The sequence below is a fragment of the Mesoplodon mirus genome (assembly GCF_964341445.2).
Source record: "Mesoplodon mirus genome assembly, chromosome: 18".
In the NCBI taxonomy this organism is placed as follows: Eukaryota; Metazoa; Chordata; class Mammalia; order Artiodactyla; family Ziphiidae; genus Mesoplodon; species Mesoplodon mirus.
Window position 1 is genome coordinate 63,789,201 of NC_138994.1, and position 19,002 is coordinate 63,808,202.

General features: G+C 53.8%; 1 protein-coding gene across 3 annotated transcripts in view; it reads right to left on the reverse strand.

Moving 5' to 3' along the window:
* The window catches only part of MSI2 (musashi RNA binding protein 2), a 392,697-nt gene that overhangs the window by 39,200 nt on the left and 334,495 nt on the right, over nucleotides 1–19,002 (reverse strand). For all 3 annotated transcript variants that reach the window (XM_082603568.1, XM_082603567.1, XM_082603566.1), the window contains exon 10: nucleotides 11,057–11,131. In XM_082603568.1, coding sequence (XP_082459694.1) covers nucleotides 11,057–11,131 — 75 coding nt within the window. The remainder of the gene's footprint in view (nucleotides 1–11,056; nucleotides 11,132–19,002) is intronic.

A 19,002-nucleotide genomic window follows, 5' to 3' on the forward strand; every position in this document is an offset into this window, starting at 1 on the left:
TCATTTGGCTCCTGTTAGCGCGACTAATGACCTCCTTTTAGGGCTGCTGTGAAATTCAGTGAGTGGGTGGCACCGGTGCACCATTATCTGGCACTGGGTGAGCTCTCAGTAAGTGGACTAATAACTGTTATGTCTATTTTTATTATTATTGCCCAAGGTAATAACAGTAGTGGAGCCTTCCTATTCTAAAACCCTATTAGTTGACAGGACATTTCACATACAAAGGGCTTTAATAGATGACATTTCTAATTTGCCTGTGAGTGATCAGGATACGTCTTATCTGAAGTACAAGGTGGGTAATGGGACGGCAGGAGGTGAGGGGCTCGCAGGGGCTCAGGGAGGGCCTGGCTGCGGTGGCTGAAGACCCCCGGAGCTCTGGTGCTCGCGCTCGTCAGCTGCCCTTTTGCCCTTGCATTTGTTCAGCCCCTCCCAGCTCCTCTTGGAAGGGCTCAGCCAGAGGAACCTCTGGGGGCCCTTCCATCCAGTGGAAGCCTGCTCTCTCCTCTGTTCCCAGCACGTGCCCTAGAAAGCAGGGCTGTGTCTCTCTGCTTCGTCACTGTGTCCCCAGCTTCTGGGGCAGGGCTGTGATGCAGCAGGTGTTGATAAGCAGGTGCGCAATGGGTGGAAGAGGAACGGACAGGTACAACAGGGTGGGCGAGAAGGGGCCTCTACCTGCTGCAGGCCTTACCTGAATCCTAGCTCGTTCAAGGGCGGTGCCAGAGGTCAGACGAAGAGAGTGTGGAGAGGCCCTAAACCAGCTCCACTAAGAGAGATGCAGGACAGGCCCCACACCCTCCCCTGCAAACCCAGGCTTGCCCTGGGGCCTCCTCGGGCTCAGAGCAGGGCAGCAGGGCTTCCGAGGGGGGTCAGCAGCTGCACTCTCGCTCTCCTGTCCTTCTCTAGGTGACTGCAACTGGGCGAGGCTCTTGGCCTCAAAGGAAGCCAGCCCTGGGCAGCCAGCACCCAGGGCCCACTGGGCCAGCTCAGTGCAATCCACAGAGACCCCGACAGGGAACAGCCGAAGGCAGTGGTGGTGATGGCACCCCTGGTCCACAAAGTGTCTGCCCGTGATTCCCTAGGTCTGGGAAGACGTGGCATCAGCTTCTCAGTGCTAAAGTCTGTTGTCCAGCTGTCCTGGCCCAGGTAAGGGGACAGCACCTGCCCAGATGGGGGCCACAGAATCATCACCAGAGGTAGGAATGCCAGGGAGGGAAGCCGTGTAATGCTTTGGGGCCCTTACACCTGCTAATCCCTGCACATGGCGTACCCGTCCCTCACTGGCTCCGCGGCAAATTCCTATTTGCACCTCAAAACCCAGTTCAGATGGTGCCGCTTCTTGAAAGCTTTCCTGGCAGTCAATGACTCCCCAACCCTGCCAGCCCTCCCCGCCCCCCCCCCCAGTCAGACCACATAGGGATACATCTGGCTGCCTGTGCGACGCCCCTCCAGGCTCTGACCTCCTCACTCGCTTTATCAGGATCCCTTCCCAATGCCCAGAGAGGATCTAGCCCCGGGCAGGTCCTGATGACCCTGCCCAGCACAGTACAGAGAATGCGCTCTCATGGTCCACCCCCAACTGAAGGTGCAGGGAGCACCGACGGCGACCCCATTGGTTGGGGTGTCTCTGAGGCAGGGGATCCAAGCTGACCTGGACTCGGGGAAAATATCTCGGGGTAGGACCCTGCTCTGTCTTTTCCGCCTGGGGAGAGGAAGGGACCGGGGGCCCATCTTGGCCTTCTGGTTTGTCCTTGGCTGTCCTAGAGGCGTGAGCTGCCCATCCCTCAGGCCTGGCACTGCCGTCTGCCTCTAATCTCTCACTCTATGATTTTTTGTTGTTGTTGTTGCTTTGGTTTTTTTAATGCCTGGTCAGTGACCCTCTCAACAACCTGTGAGGAAGGGGATAAGACAAGGAGATCAATGGCCCCACGGGACAGATGGGGAAACTGAGGCCCAGAGGTGGCCTTACTGTCCCAGCAAGCTGGGGACAAGAACGCAGTCTCCCGACTTCCCTCCTGAGAACCGGGGGCTCTGGCTTTGGCACCCCGAGTCTCGTTTCCCTTTTGCATGCAGAGGAGTTTTAAGAGGCATGGAAACCTGACTGAAAGTGAAACCCGCAACCCCGTCAATTCAGACTGCTTCAATCCATTTCCGCAAACACTTATTAAATGCCTATTAGGCACGACACTCTGCTTTCATCATCTGGGAATAGCGTCAGCTCCTGATTTTCTACGCGACGGGAGGAGCCTGGGAGGGCGGCCCATCCACAGCTCTTGCCAGAATAGGGGTGCGCTGCTGAATTTTACTTCCTCATTTTCTTTTAAAGCAGCAGCTACACTGTCCTGACTAAGCCTGACTTTAATATTCAAATGAGGGATAAGCCCCCAGTACCCACAGGGCCAGGGGGCGTGGGAGTGGGCTGGCAACAGGAGGAGCTGGCTTGTGATTTCAAATCTGCCTGTGGATCCAACCTGTGAAGGGGGTAATCCCTAGAGATGAAGCTCAGGGCTGGAGGGAGGTGCAGATTAGAGGGCTGGTGATGAAGCAGTGGTGTGCGGGCTGCTGTGTCAGGTGGGCCTTCCCTTTACAAGGGAGCGTTTCTGTTTACAGTGCTGAAACATCTAGCTGGGGGCGCCTGGGACTGTGGACATGTCAACAGACCTGGGAAGCCGACCAGCCCACCCTGGCATGTCAAGGTGGGCTCCCCTACCCGTCAGGAGCCAGCCACCGCTCGCTGGGGGGGCTCCACTCTGGAACCCAGCCAGAAGCCCCGAGCCAGGCGGCACGGCAGAGCTGAGGACCTACCTACCACGTCAGGGTATACCAGGGCTCCCCCTGAGGGCATTTCTGGGGTAGGGGGTGAGGAAAGAGCCGCTTACAAACGTAACCAGAGGAAAGTCCTGAGGTTTAAACAGACACCCGAGTGAGGGGTCATCCCAAGCCGCTGGTTTTATGATTCCACCACAGTGGCCCTGGAATCGCCTCCCCTGACAGCGTCACAGAGGCTGGGAGGGAGGCCTGCTCCTGTCTCTTCAAGAACTTGACCAGAAAAAGCATCACTTTGTCTGGTGGGAGTACGAGCACAGGTTTCCCGAGTGGGGGCTGAGCACGAGGGTCTCCGCCATGTGGGTGGGCTGGGGGAGGGGTGGACGGGAGGCCTCTGGGGTCGTTCCCTGCAGTGGCCCAGGTTATCCATCCAGGCAGGGCCCCAGGCCTTTGGCGTGGCAGCTATCAGCACGTCTGAACACTTCACACATGTGGTAAACCGGAGGGAACTGACAGGTTGGTGTGAGCTAGCTCAGGAAGCAGCCCCTTGCCCGTGGCTGCTTTCCCCAGTCATCTGGCGTAAGGCAAACTCCTTCCCCTTCCAAAAACTCGGGCTCTCTTCACTCTGCTTTCCACATTCAAGCCACGGCCCTCAGGATATGACAGACCACTAAGACTTGGTCTTTGCCCAAAGACTAGACGATGTGACCGAAGCTTACACTGCAGAGCCACAACTGAAGATGGGCTACAGCAGCTTCTCCACCAGAGAGAACAGGATATCCTTGAGCTATGGCACCCCTCCTCAGATCACAGACCCCTCCCTCGGTGTGGAACAGAATGACCATCTTTTAGAGGGACCAAAAATCAACCAGCACCTGAGAACCATCCATCATTAGACTGGAGACATGGAAGGCAAAATACGTGGTGAGCAGCTGTGAGTTCCGGATCCAGCAACCATGCAGGCATCACTCATCAACCACAGCTCCCTTTCTGCTGAGCTAAGACTTGGCCTCAAGATCATTCTTAAGCCAGTGCTCCAGGAAGCCAGTCCCCATCAGTCAACATCAGCACCTGAATGAAATCTGTTTCCCGTCACTGAGGACCTAGAAGCACAAACTGGCACTTCCTGAACCAGAGTCCCAGGGTCTCCCCGCCTGGAACCTGTACCACCCGGCTGTTCCCACACGATCATCCTAGGAGGGAGGTGGCGGCACTGAGCCAGGGGTGCTGGCCTGACTCTCCCGGCTGCCCCGAGGGCCCCGTGTCTGAGGTCACTTCAGTAGCCGAGGCTGTGGCTCAGACACGTTTTTCACCTGCTGTCCCAGTAGAGCTGCAAAACCCCCAAAGGGCCACAGCCAACCTGAGGCAGGGGGAGAGGAACAGAACCCAGAGAGGATGAGGCAGAGAGGAGGAGGGGCAGTGCAGAGAGAGGGGAGCATTCCGTTGAACTCACCCACATGGGGCCCTCACTGCCCCCCCGCACCTCTCCAAACCCCTTCTGACTCACTTTGGAAATCTGACCGCATCACTCCTCTACCTAAAATCCTCTAAGGGCTTTTCATTGTTTTGTGGATCAAATGTGAATTCTGGAACCTGCCCCCCTTTCTAACCTTGTCTCCCCTGACCCACCCCCACCCCATTAACTGCCCTTAACCCCTGGGACCTGCACCGCAGCCCCTTTCAGGTTTGTGGCAGAGATTTTGCTAAGTGTCCCCTAATAAATACTTCACTCTTCTTCCTTAATACCAGAATCCTGTTTTTAGCTGGCACACGGTTACCAGGAATAAAGACATTCCTGAGGTTCCTTTGCAGCTAAAAGTGGCCATGTGACTAAGGTCTGACCAACGGGATCTAAGCAGAGTGCCACACGTAACTTCTAAGAAGTGGTATTAAAGGGAAGAGATGTGTTGTTCTTCTGGGATGAGTACGTCATGGCTGGAGCTTGAGCAGCCTTCTTAGTCTATAAGATGGAGTCTTACACTGAAGAGAATAGGACACAAAGATAAAAGAAACCCAGACCCTTGATACTGTGGAGCCACATCCAGGCTTCTTTTACACTGGAGAGAAAAAACAAATTCTTATTTTGCCTAGGCATTATTATATTGCATTTTCTTTCTTTTAAAAAAATACTTGATTCAGTGACTAAGCATGTCATTTCTCTACCTGGGATACACTTCCTTCTCTTCTTTACCCAGCTAATTTTATTTGACTTTGTAAGACCCAGTAGTGGTGTCACCCCAGGCAGGACCAGCAGCCTGTCTTTGTCCCCTTATAGCAGAGACAGATTCCCTCTCTCTAGCTAAGCACCTGTCCCATGATGCTCGATGGGTTTGATCACTGGCTCTCTCCCTCAGTTGGACCATGAGCATCCTGAAGGAGCTAGCCTTATTCCTGTCCAGATATTTGGTACCTAATCCACTGCCTGATGATCAGTACATGGGGAGGGAGGAAGGGAAGAGGAGGGGTGAAGCAAGAAGTCCCAGCAACTCCCTTGGGGATTCTCAATCATTCCTTTCACTGATAAGTAGATCCTCCAGCAGGCAGCTTCATCGGGGGTGACGCGGAAGAGAAAACCACTCCGGAGAGTGGTAGAATACGAACACCAGTGCCCACTGTTTCTGAAACTTCCAGTTGTACAGCATTCACCGATTTATAAGGCATGTTCACATATACACATTACCCTAGGTAATTCTAAAAACCTAACTCACTAGGCACTATTATAATCCCGAGGGCTCAGAGGGCTAAGTCACTTGCTCAAGGTCACATGGCTACTATGTGGCCAAGTGGCACCTGGAAATGAGATCTTCTAGCTTCATGTCCAGCAACACAGGTGCCTCCTCGGACCTGCACCGTACAGGGGAGTTAGGAGAGCAAGCTACGTGCAAACCACACGTGGGCAGGTGTGCACAGTGCGTGCATGGGCTCACACAGACCTGGTGCATAGATGCGAGGGGCTCCAGGTGTTCCGTGGCATTTTCACTTGAGGGCAGGGGGTGATGGCAGAGGAAGGGGCATGGGAGCGGACCGAGCAGCTGCTGCATGCAGACGCTCTGCCGCGGCTCAAGGACGGGGCCACCTCGAGCAAGTGCAGGGGACACGAGGAAGCAGAGAGGGCTGCGGACAGGTGGCAGCCAGGGGGAGTGCGCATGCTTTCAGAAACGGCAGTAGGCTGTCACTGGTACCGGTTATTTAGTGCGTTCACCTCCCCCGGAGCGAGAGCAGGACACTGTCAGGCTAAGAGACGGCAGTACACAGCACGTCCGTGGTAAACAATTTATTTTTCTACCTCAGTTGCTTACAGGGGTAAAAATAAAACGGCAATAGGGAGAAGCACAGATGAACTATTTACAGAGGTGAAGAAAATTCACAACGGCTAAAACGTCTGTGAGGCAAGCATACTAGGACAAGTTCGCCAAAGCAAAGCAATTCATAGCAGACCAAAATAAAGAGGAAAAAAAGCCATACAGATTAAAAAGAAAAAATAGCACTCATGAAAAAGCCTGAGGGAAAAGAAAAGGAAAGTAACCAATGATTACATCAAGCATCTTTAATGCGATGAACACGACTGCACAGGTTGGGTCTAAAGGACACTGACATTCAAAAGGATGGACTGAATGCATCCGACGGAAGCACGCAGGGCACTTCTCACAAACCTTGAGCGTGAACAAGGGGTGACTCTTGAGGGCCCAGCTGAGTTGTACTTCGTTAATCCAAGAGAGTGGGGAAGTGGACGGATCAGGATCATTGGGAAAGGAAGCCCTTCTGGGGGTGACCATCAGGGGTACCGACCTGATCAGCATAGACCCTCTGTGTTTGTGCCCTCTGACCCCAGTGGGCCAAGAGGCCCTTGACGCCAGCAGGGAATGCAAGGCCAGTAGGCAGCGAGGTGAGGGCAGAGGTGCTAGGGAAAGAGGGACCCAGTGTGGATCGGTGGCCACAGGGCCTGAGATGGGGCAGCACCCGGGTGCCTCCACTGTTCCTTCCCGAAGACAGATGTGCATTATTATAGCAGCAACCACTGAGGGGCCGGCCCCCAAAGACAAAGACCACCAGATAATGTTTATATAATTTTTCTTCCAGATTAGATCGTTCACATTAGTATTTATAGAATAGTCTGTGTGTGTGTGTGTGTGTGTATGTGTGTTCACTTCTGGTTCTGTCCGCCATAGGACATAGGTGCTCCAAGTCACATATCCCCAACCCCTGTGGGCACCAGCACTTAAAAGCTCACCCATGAAATGCCCCAACAAGCCTATTTGGTAATTATTTAAAACACTTTGAGGCCTTCTTCCTAGATTCCCTTGAGGAAGGCTCTACAAAGTTTGTGAGAAGTTTCCCTCTGGCCCCATTACATTCTGGGAGGGTGGCAGGCGGAATACGTGGGGAGGTGTTCACAGTGCATACGAGAAGCAAACTGGGAGGGGACTGGAGAATAAAATTGCTTTTAAAAAACTGCAAGAAGCACTGAGGACAGGAGTCTTTTCCAAGAATTAAAAATGAGAAAAAGAACACTCGGTCCAACAGGCAGCTACAACAGTGTTCAGTGGGCACTGACCGCAGCGGGGTGGCCCCGGCAGGGACTGTGTCCTCTCTCTAGTAATGGTAGCAAACCCCAATTTGTTATGCCTCTCTTAAGAGCTAGTTGATAAAAATTATGTCTTGTGAAATCGGCAAATAGTCTGCAAAGTGAAATAAGAAGAGAAATTAACAGATTGAACTGAAATGAGGGTCCAAAGGGGAAAAAAGAGAGACCACCGATCAGGATCGTGAATAAGTCCAGTCCCCACACCGATCCACGAGGGCTGGGCTGGGGGTGAGGGGCACGCGGTGGACCGTCTGGGCTTGGGAAGGAGGAGCCACGTCCACGGTGGCTGATCATCACAGTCTCTCTGCAAGAGAACCACTCCCACTCTAAGAGTTATCTGAAGCCCACAGCCCCCTTTATTGGAGCAGCTCTCCTTTATTTTCATAGAAGCCTAGAGGTGGGCAGAGACAGGCATTTCTTAATACCAGCTGTGCAACCAGAGGGGTCTGCAGCAAAGCCCAGGTCACGCAGGTAAAGCAGGGACACCAGCAGATGAGATGGGGATTCACAGAGAGGGCCAACTCAGGGGAAGAGGCGGCACCGTCCTGCAGGGGATGCAGGATACTCGGTGTGTGCTGAGGACACACAGGATGCAGACCTCAGCAGCCCTCCAGGACGGGGGTGTCCCTCCGCTGCTCTTAGCTACCTCGCATCACCCCACAGGATGGATTCAGGAAGGGCTGGGAGGGGTGCGGGAGGTACACGCATCACAAGAGAGACGAGGTGGGCAGTGGGTGAAGTGGGCACCGTTGAGAACATGGAAAAGAAACACCACGAAGAAAAGACACCAGGACAGCTTGGTGGGGATGAGACCAGCTGTGCTGACGTCGCTGACTCACAGGCATGGGGAGGGGGTCAGCAGAGCCACCTTGACAGGGGCGAGGAGAGGGCAGAGCTGGGCTGCCCTCCCCTGGGTCACCCCTCTGCGCCCCAGCCCCCTTGGCCAGATCCACTGAAGACATTCCTTACTGGCACGGGGCAAGAGACTCACGTCAGAACACTGCAAAGCTTCCCTGCCCCTGAGGCCGAGGCTCCAGGAGGAGTCTGGAAAACCACAGGGGCCTGCCTGGGCACTGTGTGCTAGAATCCTCGGCTGCTGGAGGCTCCAGGACAGCAGACAGAGCTACCTTTCCACAGGAGGCCACTCCTCCAGGGGCAGGGTCACCCCAAGCCCATTCCATGTCCCTTTACCACCACCTTCCCACCGGCTCTGTTCCCAAAGCCCTGGCTTGTGGTGCAGGGCTAGGCACCTGGGGGACCCCATCTCATCCTACCCAGCCTCGGTTGGTCACTCTTGCATCTCTGTCTGTCCTGCATACGTGTCTATCGAGGGCAGACCCAAGGATGCAGGTCCCTGAGACACAATTCAACCAGATATTTCCTGGGCTGGCTCATGGGGGCCCGAGGGCAGGTTCTCAGATGAGACGGGGGCCTGAGCAAGGGGTCCACTGTGTCACCCCTCCCCCAAATTATACCGTGTTAGGATCCTTAACTGTTTGCTGGGACTAGTGCTACACGGAGGGGGCAGTGGCAACCTGATGGTGAAGGGAGGTAGGCTGCACCACGTGCACAGAGCAGCGAGGCGCTCTCACCGAGCCAGGATGTGTGACCCTGCACACCGTCTTATCCCCTGGGGAGGAAGGTCAGGGAGGGAAGGAGAGGAAAGGTTTCCCCAAAACCACCACCAGCTTCTGGGCTGAGCAGGACAGGCAAGGAACGGAAAACAGGGATGGCAACACACAAGGTCTCTCCAGGAGAGGCGTGCATGTGCCTGGGCATGCGTGCATGCATGTGCGTGTGGGGACCAAGCACCCCTCATCATAACACACCTCTTCATGTAGGCTCTGGAACAGCTCCATCCAACAGAACTTTATGTGGTGATGGAAACGTTTTATATTCTGCACAGACAGTAGCCACTAGCCACGTGGCTGCTGAGTAACTGAAGTGTGGCTAGTGTGGCCGAGGAACTGAATTTTCCGTTTTACTTAATTTTACTTAAATTAAATTTAAACCTTAGTAGCTGCATGTGGCTAGTGTGGTTGTACTAGACAGACGGATGGTAGGAAGATGATGGGGTATGGCAGGTAAGACGCAGGCCACCTGGGTCCCAATCCTGGCCCTGCCCCTTACTGGTTGTGACCCCTTGAACAGGGTTTCTACCTCTCCAGGCTTCAGGGTCCCCATCTGTAGAGGGAAAATCTACAGGAGGTGCAGACCGTGCCTGGCCCGGTGCTGGCTTCTCAGCTTGTGGTGTCTGGTGTCCTGCTTGGAGAGGCCCGTGGCCACCTGAGCTGCCACGTGCAGCAGAGAAGCGGTGCGGAGGGCTCCCTTGGGGCAGCTGAGGATGCTTGCTGAGGGGCCCACCTTGGTGGGAAAACCACCTGGCCCCGGGGACGCACTTGTGGGCAAGTCCCCCCACGCACCCCGCTCCACCTGAACTTCTGCTTCTGTACCTGCTGTTCTCTTCCGCCTCCCCCGCAATCAGAAAGGTGCACGGACCCCAGCGACCATCCTGCCCAAACCCCTCATTTCCAGAAGACAAAAGAGAGGCCCCGAGATGCTGGGTGACCTGCCTATGGCCATGGGCAGCCAGGACAAGAGCCTAGGGCTTCTGTTGCTGGTTGAGGATCTGCCCCCCATAGGGCATGGCTCTCAGTGTCCCACATGCCTCCTGACCTCCCCCGACACACCCCTTCCCCACCCGAAGCTCAGTCTGAGGCACAGGTGGGACCGGCCCCTCGCACACCGCGCGCCCTGCCCTCCACTGCCTTCAGAGCGCTGTCCCCCCAGGGCCATGTCCTGCTCGCCTTGCCGCCTTGCAGCTCAGGCCTCCGGGTTTAGGAGGATGACCAACCAGGAGTGGAAGCCCAGCTCCCTAGCGGCTCCTCCCAAGACACAGAACCAAGAGGGCACAACTCTGCTCCTAGCATCTTTTCTACACACCCCAGCTGTCCTTAGAACACAGACACCCCCGAGCACCCCAGTACATTCTTGCTGTACTCCAGGTCTGGGGAAGGCTGGCTTCCCCCCTTCTAGGGAAAAGCAAGCCCCATAAAACATCCCTTCCTTCACGCCCCTCCCCCATCCCCGCAGGACCACGGCCCCCGCTGCCCCACAGGTGAGAGTCCTCCCGGTTACATGGGAGCTACAGCAGCCTGGGCATGCGAGTGGGTATCACTGGGCGCTCTGCCTTGAGTCTCTGACGCCCACACGGAGGGAAGGGAGAATCTAACCAACCCCCGCCCCCATCACTCAGGACAGAGAGTAGACCCAAACCCAAGAGCACACCCCACACACATGTCAGAAGGGCGCCGGAGCCGGAGCAGGGGAGGAAGGAAGGTGCGGTCTAGACAGCAAGGCACGTGAATGCGGGGGAGGCGCGGGTGACAGAAAACCCTGGGCCCCGAGTTCAGTCCCCTCCCCGAGGAGAGAGAACCTGCAAGAGGTTTCAGAAAAGGGAGGGCAAGCAGAGGGAGGGCTCCTTCCCTTTCCCCTACAAGCCACTCTCAACCAGTGAAATACTTCAGCTAATCAGAAACTGGGCTGCATCCTGACCTGGATACAAGGTCAAGTGGATCTGCAGCTTGGCACCTGTAGGTCATTTCGTGAATGGATGTATGCACGAGTTGGTTCTCCTTAGGGGTCCCCCTCCCCCCAATGCAGCCCACCTCCCATGTCCCCAAAGCCCTGGGAGACAAAGCCACTCACCTGGGAACTGATAGCCATAGCTGGGAGCAAATCCAGGGTAGCCGCGGCCATAGGTTGCCACGAAGTTGGGGTAGCCTTGAACACAGAGAGAAAGACCACGTCGGTTAGTGCAGCTGCTTCAGGTTGGGGGAGTCCGAGGGAGGGCGGGAGTGAGACACAGTCCGAGTTATTTTCCTCCACAAAATTACTTGTCTCCCGTGGGGGTCTTTACCCAGGGCCTGGGTCACCCCTCGCCCGTGGTGGGGCACTGCTGTCAGCCTGCTGGTGATTAGCCCGTATTTGGGCCGAGAGACCCCCAAAGCCCATGCACTGTCTTGAACCTGCAGAGTAAATGCCACAGGTTAGCCCCAGACCCTCGGCCCGCGCCGGGTGCTGACATTTGCAGAGCTTACCCTGTATGTACTTTACCTTAAGGCTATTGACAGTAGGAGATTAAAGTCCTTCGCCAGCACCATGGACAGAGCATAAGGAACGCGGGGTGGGGTCACAGTCTAGGGGCAAAACTCAGGGGCTGACTCTGTGCCTCTGGAAAAACACTGGGCCCAGTGAGCCATGGCCCGGGGGACGCAGGGACCAAGCCACGTCCAAGCAGGGACACTCCACCGTATCTTCCCAAGGCCCTGGGAGAACAGGGCGGGCCTGGCTGTGCTAAATGTGTACCACAAGCATGAAGCCAAAGCCTCGACAGGCATTTCCCAGCAAGCACGCTCCTTCCAGGCTCCCGTCTCAGCAGATTACGTGGGGGTGCAGGCTAACCGAGGGGTGTCTGTGGAAACCGCTGCTGGACTGGGCGTGGGGTGCAGAGGAAAGTACCGGCAAGTCCTGGCGTCCCTGTGGGCGCCTCCGATCAGTTACCAGTTACCAGCCCCCCACGAGATGCCCCTGCAGCTCCCTACCCTTTGTGGTGCCCACTCAGACCCTCACTCCTCACGTCCCGACTTCTTGAGTTCGGCTACAAAGAAGGCTGGGGTAACCTTCTTGGACGGAAATTCCACTGGCCATAGCAGACCCATGGCTGCCCCGTTCCCAGCCTGCCAGGCTCCCTTTGCTTCCCTCCGCTCAGTACAGAAGAAACTGAGTCCATTCACACTCTTAAAATACCACCCTGGTCAGCCTACCACCTACTTTACCACCACCACCATTGCCGGCCTGACCTCTGCTTTGACCTCTGAGCGGGACGCCTGGGGCTGTTTTCGGCTGCCCAGCACCTGAACTCCCTTCTCTGTGTCTGAGTCTTGGAGACAGGCCTGCCTCCCATCATGGAAGCAGAAAGGCCTCCCTCCTGCCCTTGCTGAGCCTGGCAGCTGGGAAGCAGACTGTGAACCCGGGCTGGGCCAGGGCAAGTCTTCTGCAGGTGCCAGGGGGGCAGAGGAGGGCGGACGGTTCAGAATCTCTTCTGGCGTCAGCAGCAGAGCCCGGGGTCCATTGGTGGCAACAGTGGCCCCCTAATCAGGTCATTCCTGGGTTGTCCCTTGGTGGGGCTGTGCCTGACCGCCCAGCTCCCCAGTTCCTGCCTGTTCCCCAGCCTTCCTGGCACTTCTGTCCGTTGCCCAAGCCCTTTCCAATAATCTCTTTCAAAAATTTTTTTTTTTTTTTTTTGGTACTTGGGCCTTTCACTGTTGTGGCCTCTCCCATTGCGGAGCACAGGCTCCGGACGCGCAGGCTCAGCGGCCATGGCTCACGGGCCCAGCTGCTCCACGGCATGTGGGATCTTCCCGGACCGGGGCACGAACCCGTGTCCCCTGCATCGGCAGGCGGACTCTCAACCACTGCGCCACCAGGGAAGCCCCCTAGTAATCTCTTTTACTGTTTATAGCAGCCAGAGTTATTTCTGTTGCTTTGTCACCAAAACGCTAGAAGAAAGCGTTTTGAGGGGCGGGTTTAGGACATTCTCCACGCCCTCCAACCATAAGGCCCATAAGTGGCAGCTTTCCACATGTATCCTTGTGGCTCCATACAGCAACTTAAACACCCTAAACCCAGGCTCTGGGGTCTCATCATCCACTTCCAAGGTGAATTCTCACATGTCACAAGCATTTTCTGACCCTGGCTGAAGACCAAGATCATTCACTAAATTCCAGCTTGGGTGCAGCATCACCAGTTAGAGTTTGCGGGTCTTCCTGCTGCTTGTTCATAGCGCTTTTATGCTGAAGGGGGTCCAGAAATGGGACCCACCCTCCTTCACTTTCCTCTGCTTGTTGGTGTCACAGTTTTCACCTTGACCGGAAGATCTGTCATCAGACCTAAGACAGAAGTTTGCTGGACTAGACGTCAGGAGATGGGTTCCAGCCCTGCCTCTGGCCCAAGGCCATGCCCTAGGGGTTCTTCCCTTCCTTCTGGGAGCTTGAGTCTTGCCATCTGTAGAAAGCTTTGCAGGTCCCCTGAAGTGCTGATGGGCCCCAATTCTCAACAGAGACCAGCTGTGGCTCCTTTCCCTCGCTTCGGCCAGAGCCTTTGCAAATTTGCAGTCACAGCTCACTGGCCAATTGATCTGTTTACGCCCCACAAGGGTCTTGCTGCTTGCTCTTCTCGCATGAGTTTATTTCCCAGGACTTGGTGCCTTGCTGACAGAGGGGTGCCCAGACCAGCCAGGATGACCTGGCAGCTTTGTCCTGACTGCAGAGGAACAGACCCCAGTGAGTCGCTGAGCTGTGGCGCCCAACAGGGAAAGAGAGACAGAGGGACCAAGAATAGGGACAGAGACGGGCACTCGGGTGCCTTAAGTGGACACACACACACTGGCTCCTTCCTTGGTATTTATTTCATGGCTGGCCAGCCCAATTCTCCTCCAAATTAATCACCTGCTATCAAATCAGATCTTTCAGCAATAGACTTCTTATCATTATTTCAACAATATTGATTAATGAATTATATGCAAACAGCCAAATCACTGCTGCCCAAGGGCTTTCCTAGTGAAAAATGACTCCTTTGCCTCTAACTTCAGTGCTGGGGGTCTTAAATATTTTAGTGTTAACGTGACAGCAAAAACCTAAGCCCATGTGTCACCTTCGAGACTCCCTCAGGGTGAGTGAGTGGGGTGGAGGGTGGTGGAACGCCCAGTCCCTCCCTGATTCGAGTCACCAGTATGATTCCATCGTATCTGCCTACTTCCTGGCACACTTGCAAGTCTTCACCAGGATTGAGGAAAAGCATGGTCAAGGTCACCCCAGTTTGGGGCCTCACCCCAATCTTCCCGGGCATGTCAAAATTGTCTCCTGTACAACAAAGATGAGAATTTGGCCTCTGCCCGAGTGGGGGACCTTATCTCCACCCCCCATCACCGAACACCCTCTGGGTCGGGCAGGTGACATCATAAACTTATAATACAACATGACTTCAGTTTTCCTCTTCATTTACTGCTGTGCAGCCCAGCTCTGCTCGAGCGGTTCACAGCCCCAGCCACATGGGGGAAACTGGCTGGCTGCGTATCCATAGCACATTACAGCAGACCCATGCGGACGCTCCATCAAGCCACATTACGTTGAGATGACCCAGCCACCGCTTCCATTAGCAGCCGGGCCCCTCCCTCACTGGCCACTGCACAATTTATTTGCTCCAGTACTCTGGATGCCTGATCAAGCCCACAGTAATTATCTCGTGTCAAAAAAGGAAAAAACCAAGCCTTCTGCCTGGATGACCACCTTTCTTGCAGACAGGCTTTCCATTGTGAGGGAAAAAAAAAATCAGAAATCAACAAGAGAATTTGAATTTGCCAGTTGGCTCATTTGGGGGCACCCCCCTTTTGGGATGCTGGCAGAATTCTCAGAATTGTGGTTCTAGATCTTTGTTCCAACCCTAGAAGATGTTTGCACATGACTCATCCTTTTCCAGGCTCTGTTACTCAGCTACTCAAGAGTCACAGAAAACAGCTTCCACCAGGCCGTCAACTTGAAAGAGACAAGAGACAGGGCTGTTTATCCAGGGAGCTGCCAGCGTGTGACACATCTGCTGCGTGGTGTGCAGAGCATTGCCTGGGGCACCACGGTGGCTCCATGAGGTCTGCACACAGAGGCGACACCAAGTGCCAAGGGCCCTTTCCAGGCCATAGTCTACAAGGACGCTGGGCCCCCAGAATCATCTGGAGTTGCAGGGGTTCCTCCAGACCTGTGCTGTCCCGTTAAAGTTTAACTTAATTTAAATTATATAAAAAGAAAGCTTCAGTTCTTCAGCCTCATCTTAAATGCTCAATAGCCACATGTAGCTAGTGGCCACTATCTTGGGTGGTGCAGATATAGGACCTTTCTACCACCGCAGAAAGTTCTAGTGCATTGTGCTGCTCTAGATAGAAGATGAAAAGCTGAATTTTGAGTTTCCTCTGTTTACTAGAAAACAGCTGAACAAATGGAGACCTCCTTGGGGATGACCTCAACAGATATTTTGGGGAAAGACAAATCCCAGTTGAAATTACAAATGAGTCTAGGCATGCGGCTATATGTTCCAGCCAATCTCCTTCTGATCAGCGAATGCCAGCAGATTAGAGCTCCTCATCCCTTCCAGACAAAAAAAAAAAATTTTTTTTTTGCTTTCATTTCCGAGGGGCTTAATGTTGGGGAACACTGGGTCAGGATTTCACAGCGCTGCTAAGAATGCCTCTGGCTTTCTTCAGCTGGTCAGCAATGTCTCTCCACTTCTGGGCCCGCAGGGTGAGGCTTTTCTTCAAAGCCTCAGCAATGAGCTATTTCTCTATCACTGCTACCAAACATGTTAAATAGTGTGTGCCCAGCGAGGTCAAGATAGTTAGAGGCAGTAGGATTATACGGCTGAGAAGGCCAAGAGGAATCAGATATATCAACAATAATCATGTTTGCTTTCATTAAGTCCACTTTCGTTAAGAAAAACCAAACAGATTCTAGTGCACTGGGTGGGCGAGGCACCGAGCAAAGTCTGAGAGCTGCAAAAATACCTTTCCTGAGGGTCTTAGTTGATTTTGGTATTGTCTAGCTCAAAGGCAGGGAGACTGACCTACGGATGATTCCTCCTCTTCTCTCGTACGCTTTCTTAAAGGAATTCCCATCGGGCTGATTATTCCACGATTCTGTCAAAGGCTATGAAAGCTAAAACCAAAACAGCTGTAGGTTTCCTCCCAAGAACGTTTGCTGCCACAGCAAGAGAGATCAAGAAAGAATAACTGCAACTGTACGCTCATCAGCCTCCCTTTGATGAGACCTCCCGAAGTATGGAGAAAATCTTCAAGGGTATTTAAACATCAGTTCCACGGTTTCCAAGTCATTTATCGACCAGTGTGTCTGCTGGGTCACTAGGAGGTCTACTCCCTGACATCAGACTTCTTTCCCTGGTGCCTTCTCAGCATCTAGAACAATGCTTGGCACTTAGGAGGTACTCAATAAATATTTGTTGAATGAATAGATTTCAAAGCTTTAATGGTTGACAGTCTCACTTCTAAAAATCCCTAACAGTGTTATGTATTTTTCTGCTCTTTCGACAAGAAAAGTTTAAATCACTGAAACCTCATCTCGTTAACAAACTTAAAAAAAAGTGTTTCTGCGTGAGCCAAGTTCATCAGCCAAACTGTTGGTGGTGGCAATGGTGGTGATTCTAGGACTGATATGCAGGCCTAGTGCACCACAGAGATGGTGACCCAGGTGACTGATGGAGTCAGGTCAGGCCATCTTGCCAAAGGATTAGGCTTCATCGGTGACATCACTTTAAGGGAAGCAGCAAGAAGCAAGGGCTTCAGTTACAGCACAGCAGATGGCACCCTCCTCCACCAAGAGTCCAGAGGCCCCGGGTGCCAAAGTGTGCCAGTGGGTGAAAGAGAGGGCAGCCCTGGCAGTTTCTGGCAAGCGCATCAGAGAAAGCTCGGTGAAGACCCCAGCCTGGCTGGGGAGGCTACAGGCCAGCCAGGTCGTGAGACTGTGAGTTTGTTCCCTGAGTGGTGGTCTGATTCCCCCTTCTGCCTGGACCTCAGGCTGAGCTGGTTCCCAACGGGGGACACATTTGGGGACCTCCCAGGAGGCCCTGTCTCAGCAGGCATCTAGATGGCCTCAACATAGTAGCTGGGGAATTCAGGAGGGCTGGGAGCTAATGAGGGCTGGAGTCCAGTGCACAGATCTTGTTGGGAGGTAGAAATTCAAAGATAATCCAGCTCCCTTGGCTGGGGGTCCAAGGAGGAGGCTGCAGGTGCCATGGCTCAAGTCACACACAGATGCAGGTCTAGCTATGTTCTCGGTCACCGGCAGGAAGGGGTCCCAAGTGGCAGGGTGTTGGATACCTACTTGGGTGGTAATTTGCCCGGGGCTCCCCAGTACCTTACTAATAATAGCTCCCAGTATGAGTATATATTACTGTATTTTGTTGATTAGAAGACACACTTTTTTTTTTTTTTTTTTTTTTCACATCTTAACATCCTGAAAGTGGGATCCATCTCACAATGTGGTTTAGTTAACAGTGTATATTTTTTCTTTCCGGATGGTAGACAAGGTGCATCCCACCACCCATGGCAGCTTGAACTTGACAAAATACAGCACTGGCTGGGCACGATACGGCTTCATTTATCCTCAACAACCCCATGAAATGAGGGTTCCCATATCCCTATGGATGGGGTAACTGAAGGACAGAGAAGACTGTCCCTCCGAAGCCACACAGCTGACCAGACGAGAAGTCCAGATCTCCTGATTCTGAGGTCCTGAGCCCTTTCCTGTGGTCCACACAGCCCGCCTTGGTGGAAGCCAGACCCACACCATCAATTCCACCCGAAGAGCTCTCTGCTTGCTTGGGGGTGGAGGAGAGCCTCGGTGACCTGAGGGGCCCTGCCTGGGGCATGGGGGTTTCGCCTGGTGGCAGCCCCAACCAGAGCTACATGGGCAAAAGGCCAAACCTTTAAGTAGCAAGGGTATGGGGGATGGGGATGAACTGGGGGATGGGGATGAACTGGGGGAGGCTATGACTCAAGAACTAATAGACTCAACCACAGTGACTTTTTAAACCAGCTACTACTACCTCTTTGCTGCAGCTCAGGGAAGTCATAACCTGAAATATGAGAGAACAAAGTCGGGGAAGATGAGTGAGCAACTGGCATCCATCACATTTCCATCCCTCTGAGAGCAGGAACCAATCAGAGGGCATCTGGAGAAGCACAGGGACCATGTGGGTCTGCCCACCACCAACTGTGGTCCAAGCCACTCAGCCCACCGCCTCTCCTCACACACGCTCTGCCTGGACGTGCCCAGCAGCAACCTTGATGGCCCTCAGGGCTCCACACTAGGACCCTCACATTCCAAGCTATTTCTTTTGTCTGCACGACCCTTGGCTTGCTCATCCTTCCCATCCTAGCTGAGATGTCACCTCCACAGGGAGGTGTTCCCTGATTCCTCCAACTAGTTTCCATTCCTCATTATGTGCCATAAAGCACCTCACAACTCTCTCTATTATGAGTAATAACGTATCCGTGTGATGAGCTGTTAAATGTCACCTCTCTCACTAGACCACAAGCTCCATGAGGGCAGGGACCACATCTGCCTTGTTAGGCACTGTCTCCCAGTGCTGGCCCTGGGCCAGGAACGCAGTAGGTGCTCAAGGACTATTTGCTGTTGAATGCCTCCTGCGGTCAACAAGGCACCTGCCTGGGCTCCCATTATGAAACCATTGGTCTGTGGAGCCCCGAGCCCTTGTTTGGCATCTGGGGAGAATACAGCTGCCATACCTTTGCTCTTTGGCAACTGACATGAGTGAGCTGGCTTTGCTCCACACCTCTGCTTCCCCAGGAAGAAAACCTCCCCCAGGCAAGCAGAGAAAACCATGGGGTACATGATACCTCACATAAAGGGTATCAAGTGAGAAGCAGAAGGGTGGGGGCACTTCCTGAAGATCTGGTTCCTAAAAAGCCCCCCATTTGATGCCCTAGGGACTTTATACTCATCATTTAAAATTCAAGACTCTGAAAGCCAGCAGGCAGTATGGGCTCAACTCTTTTAAGATTTTATTTT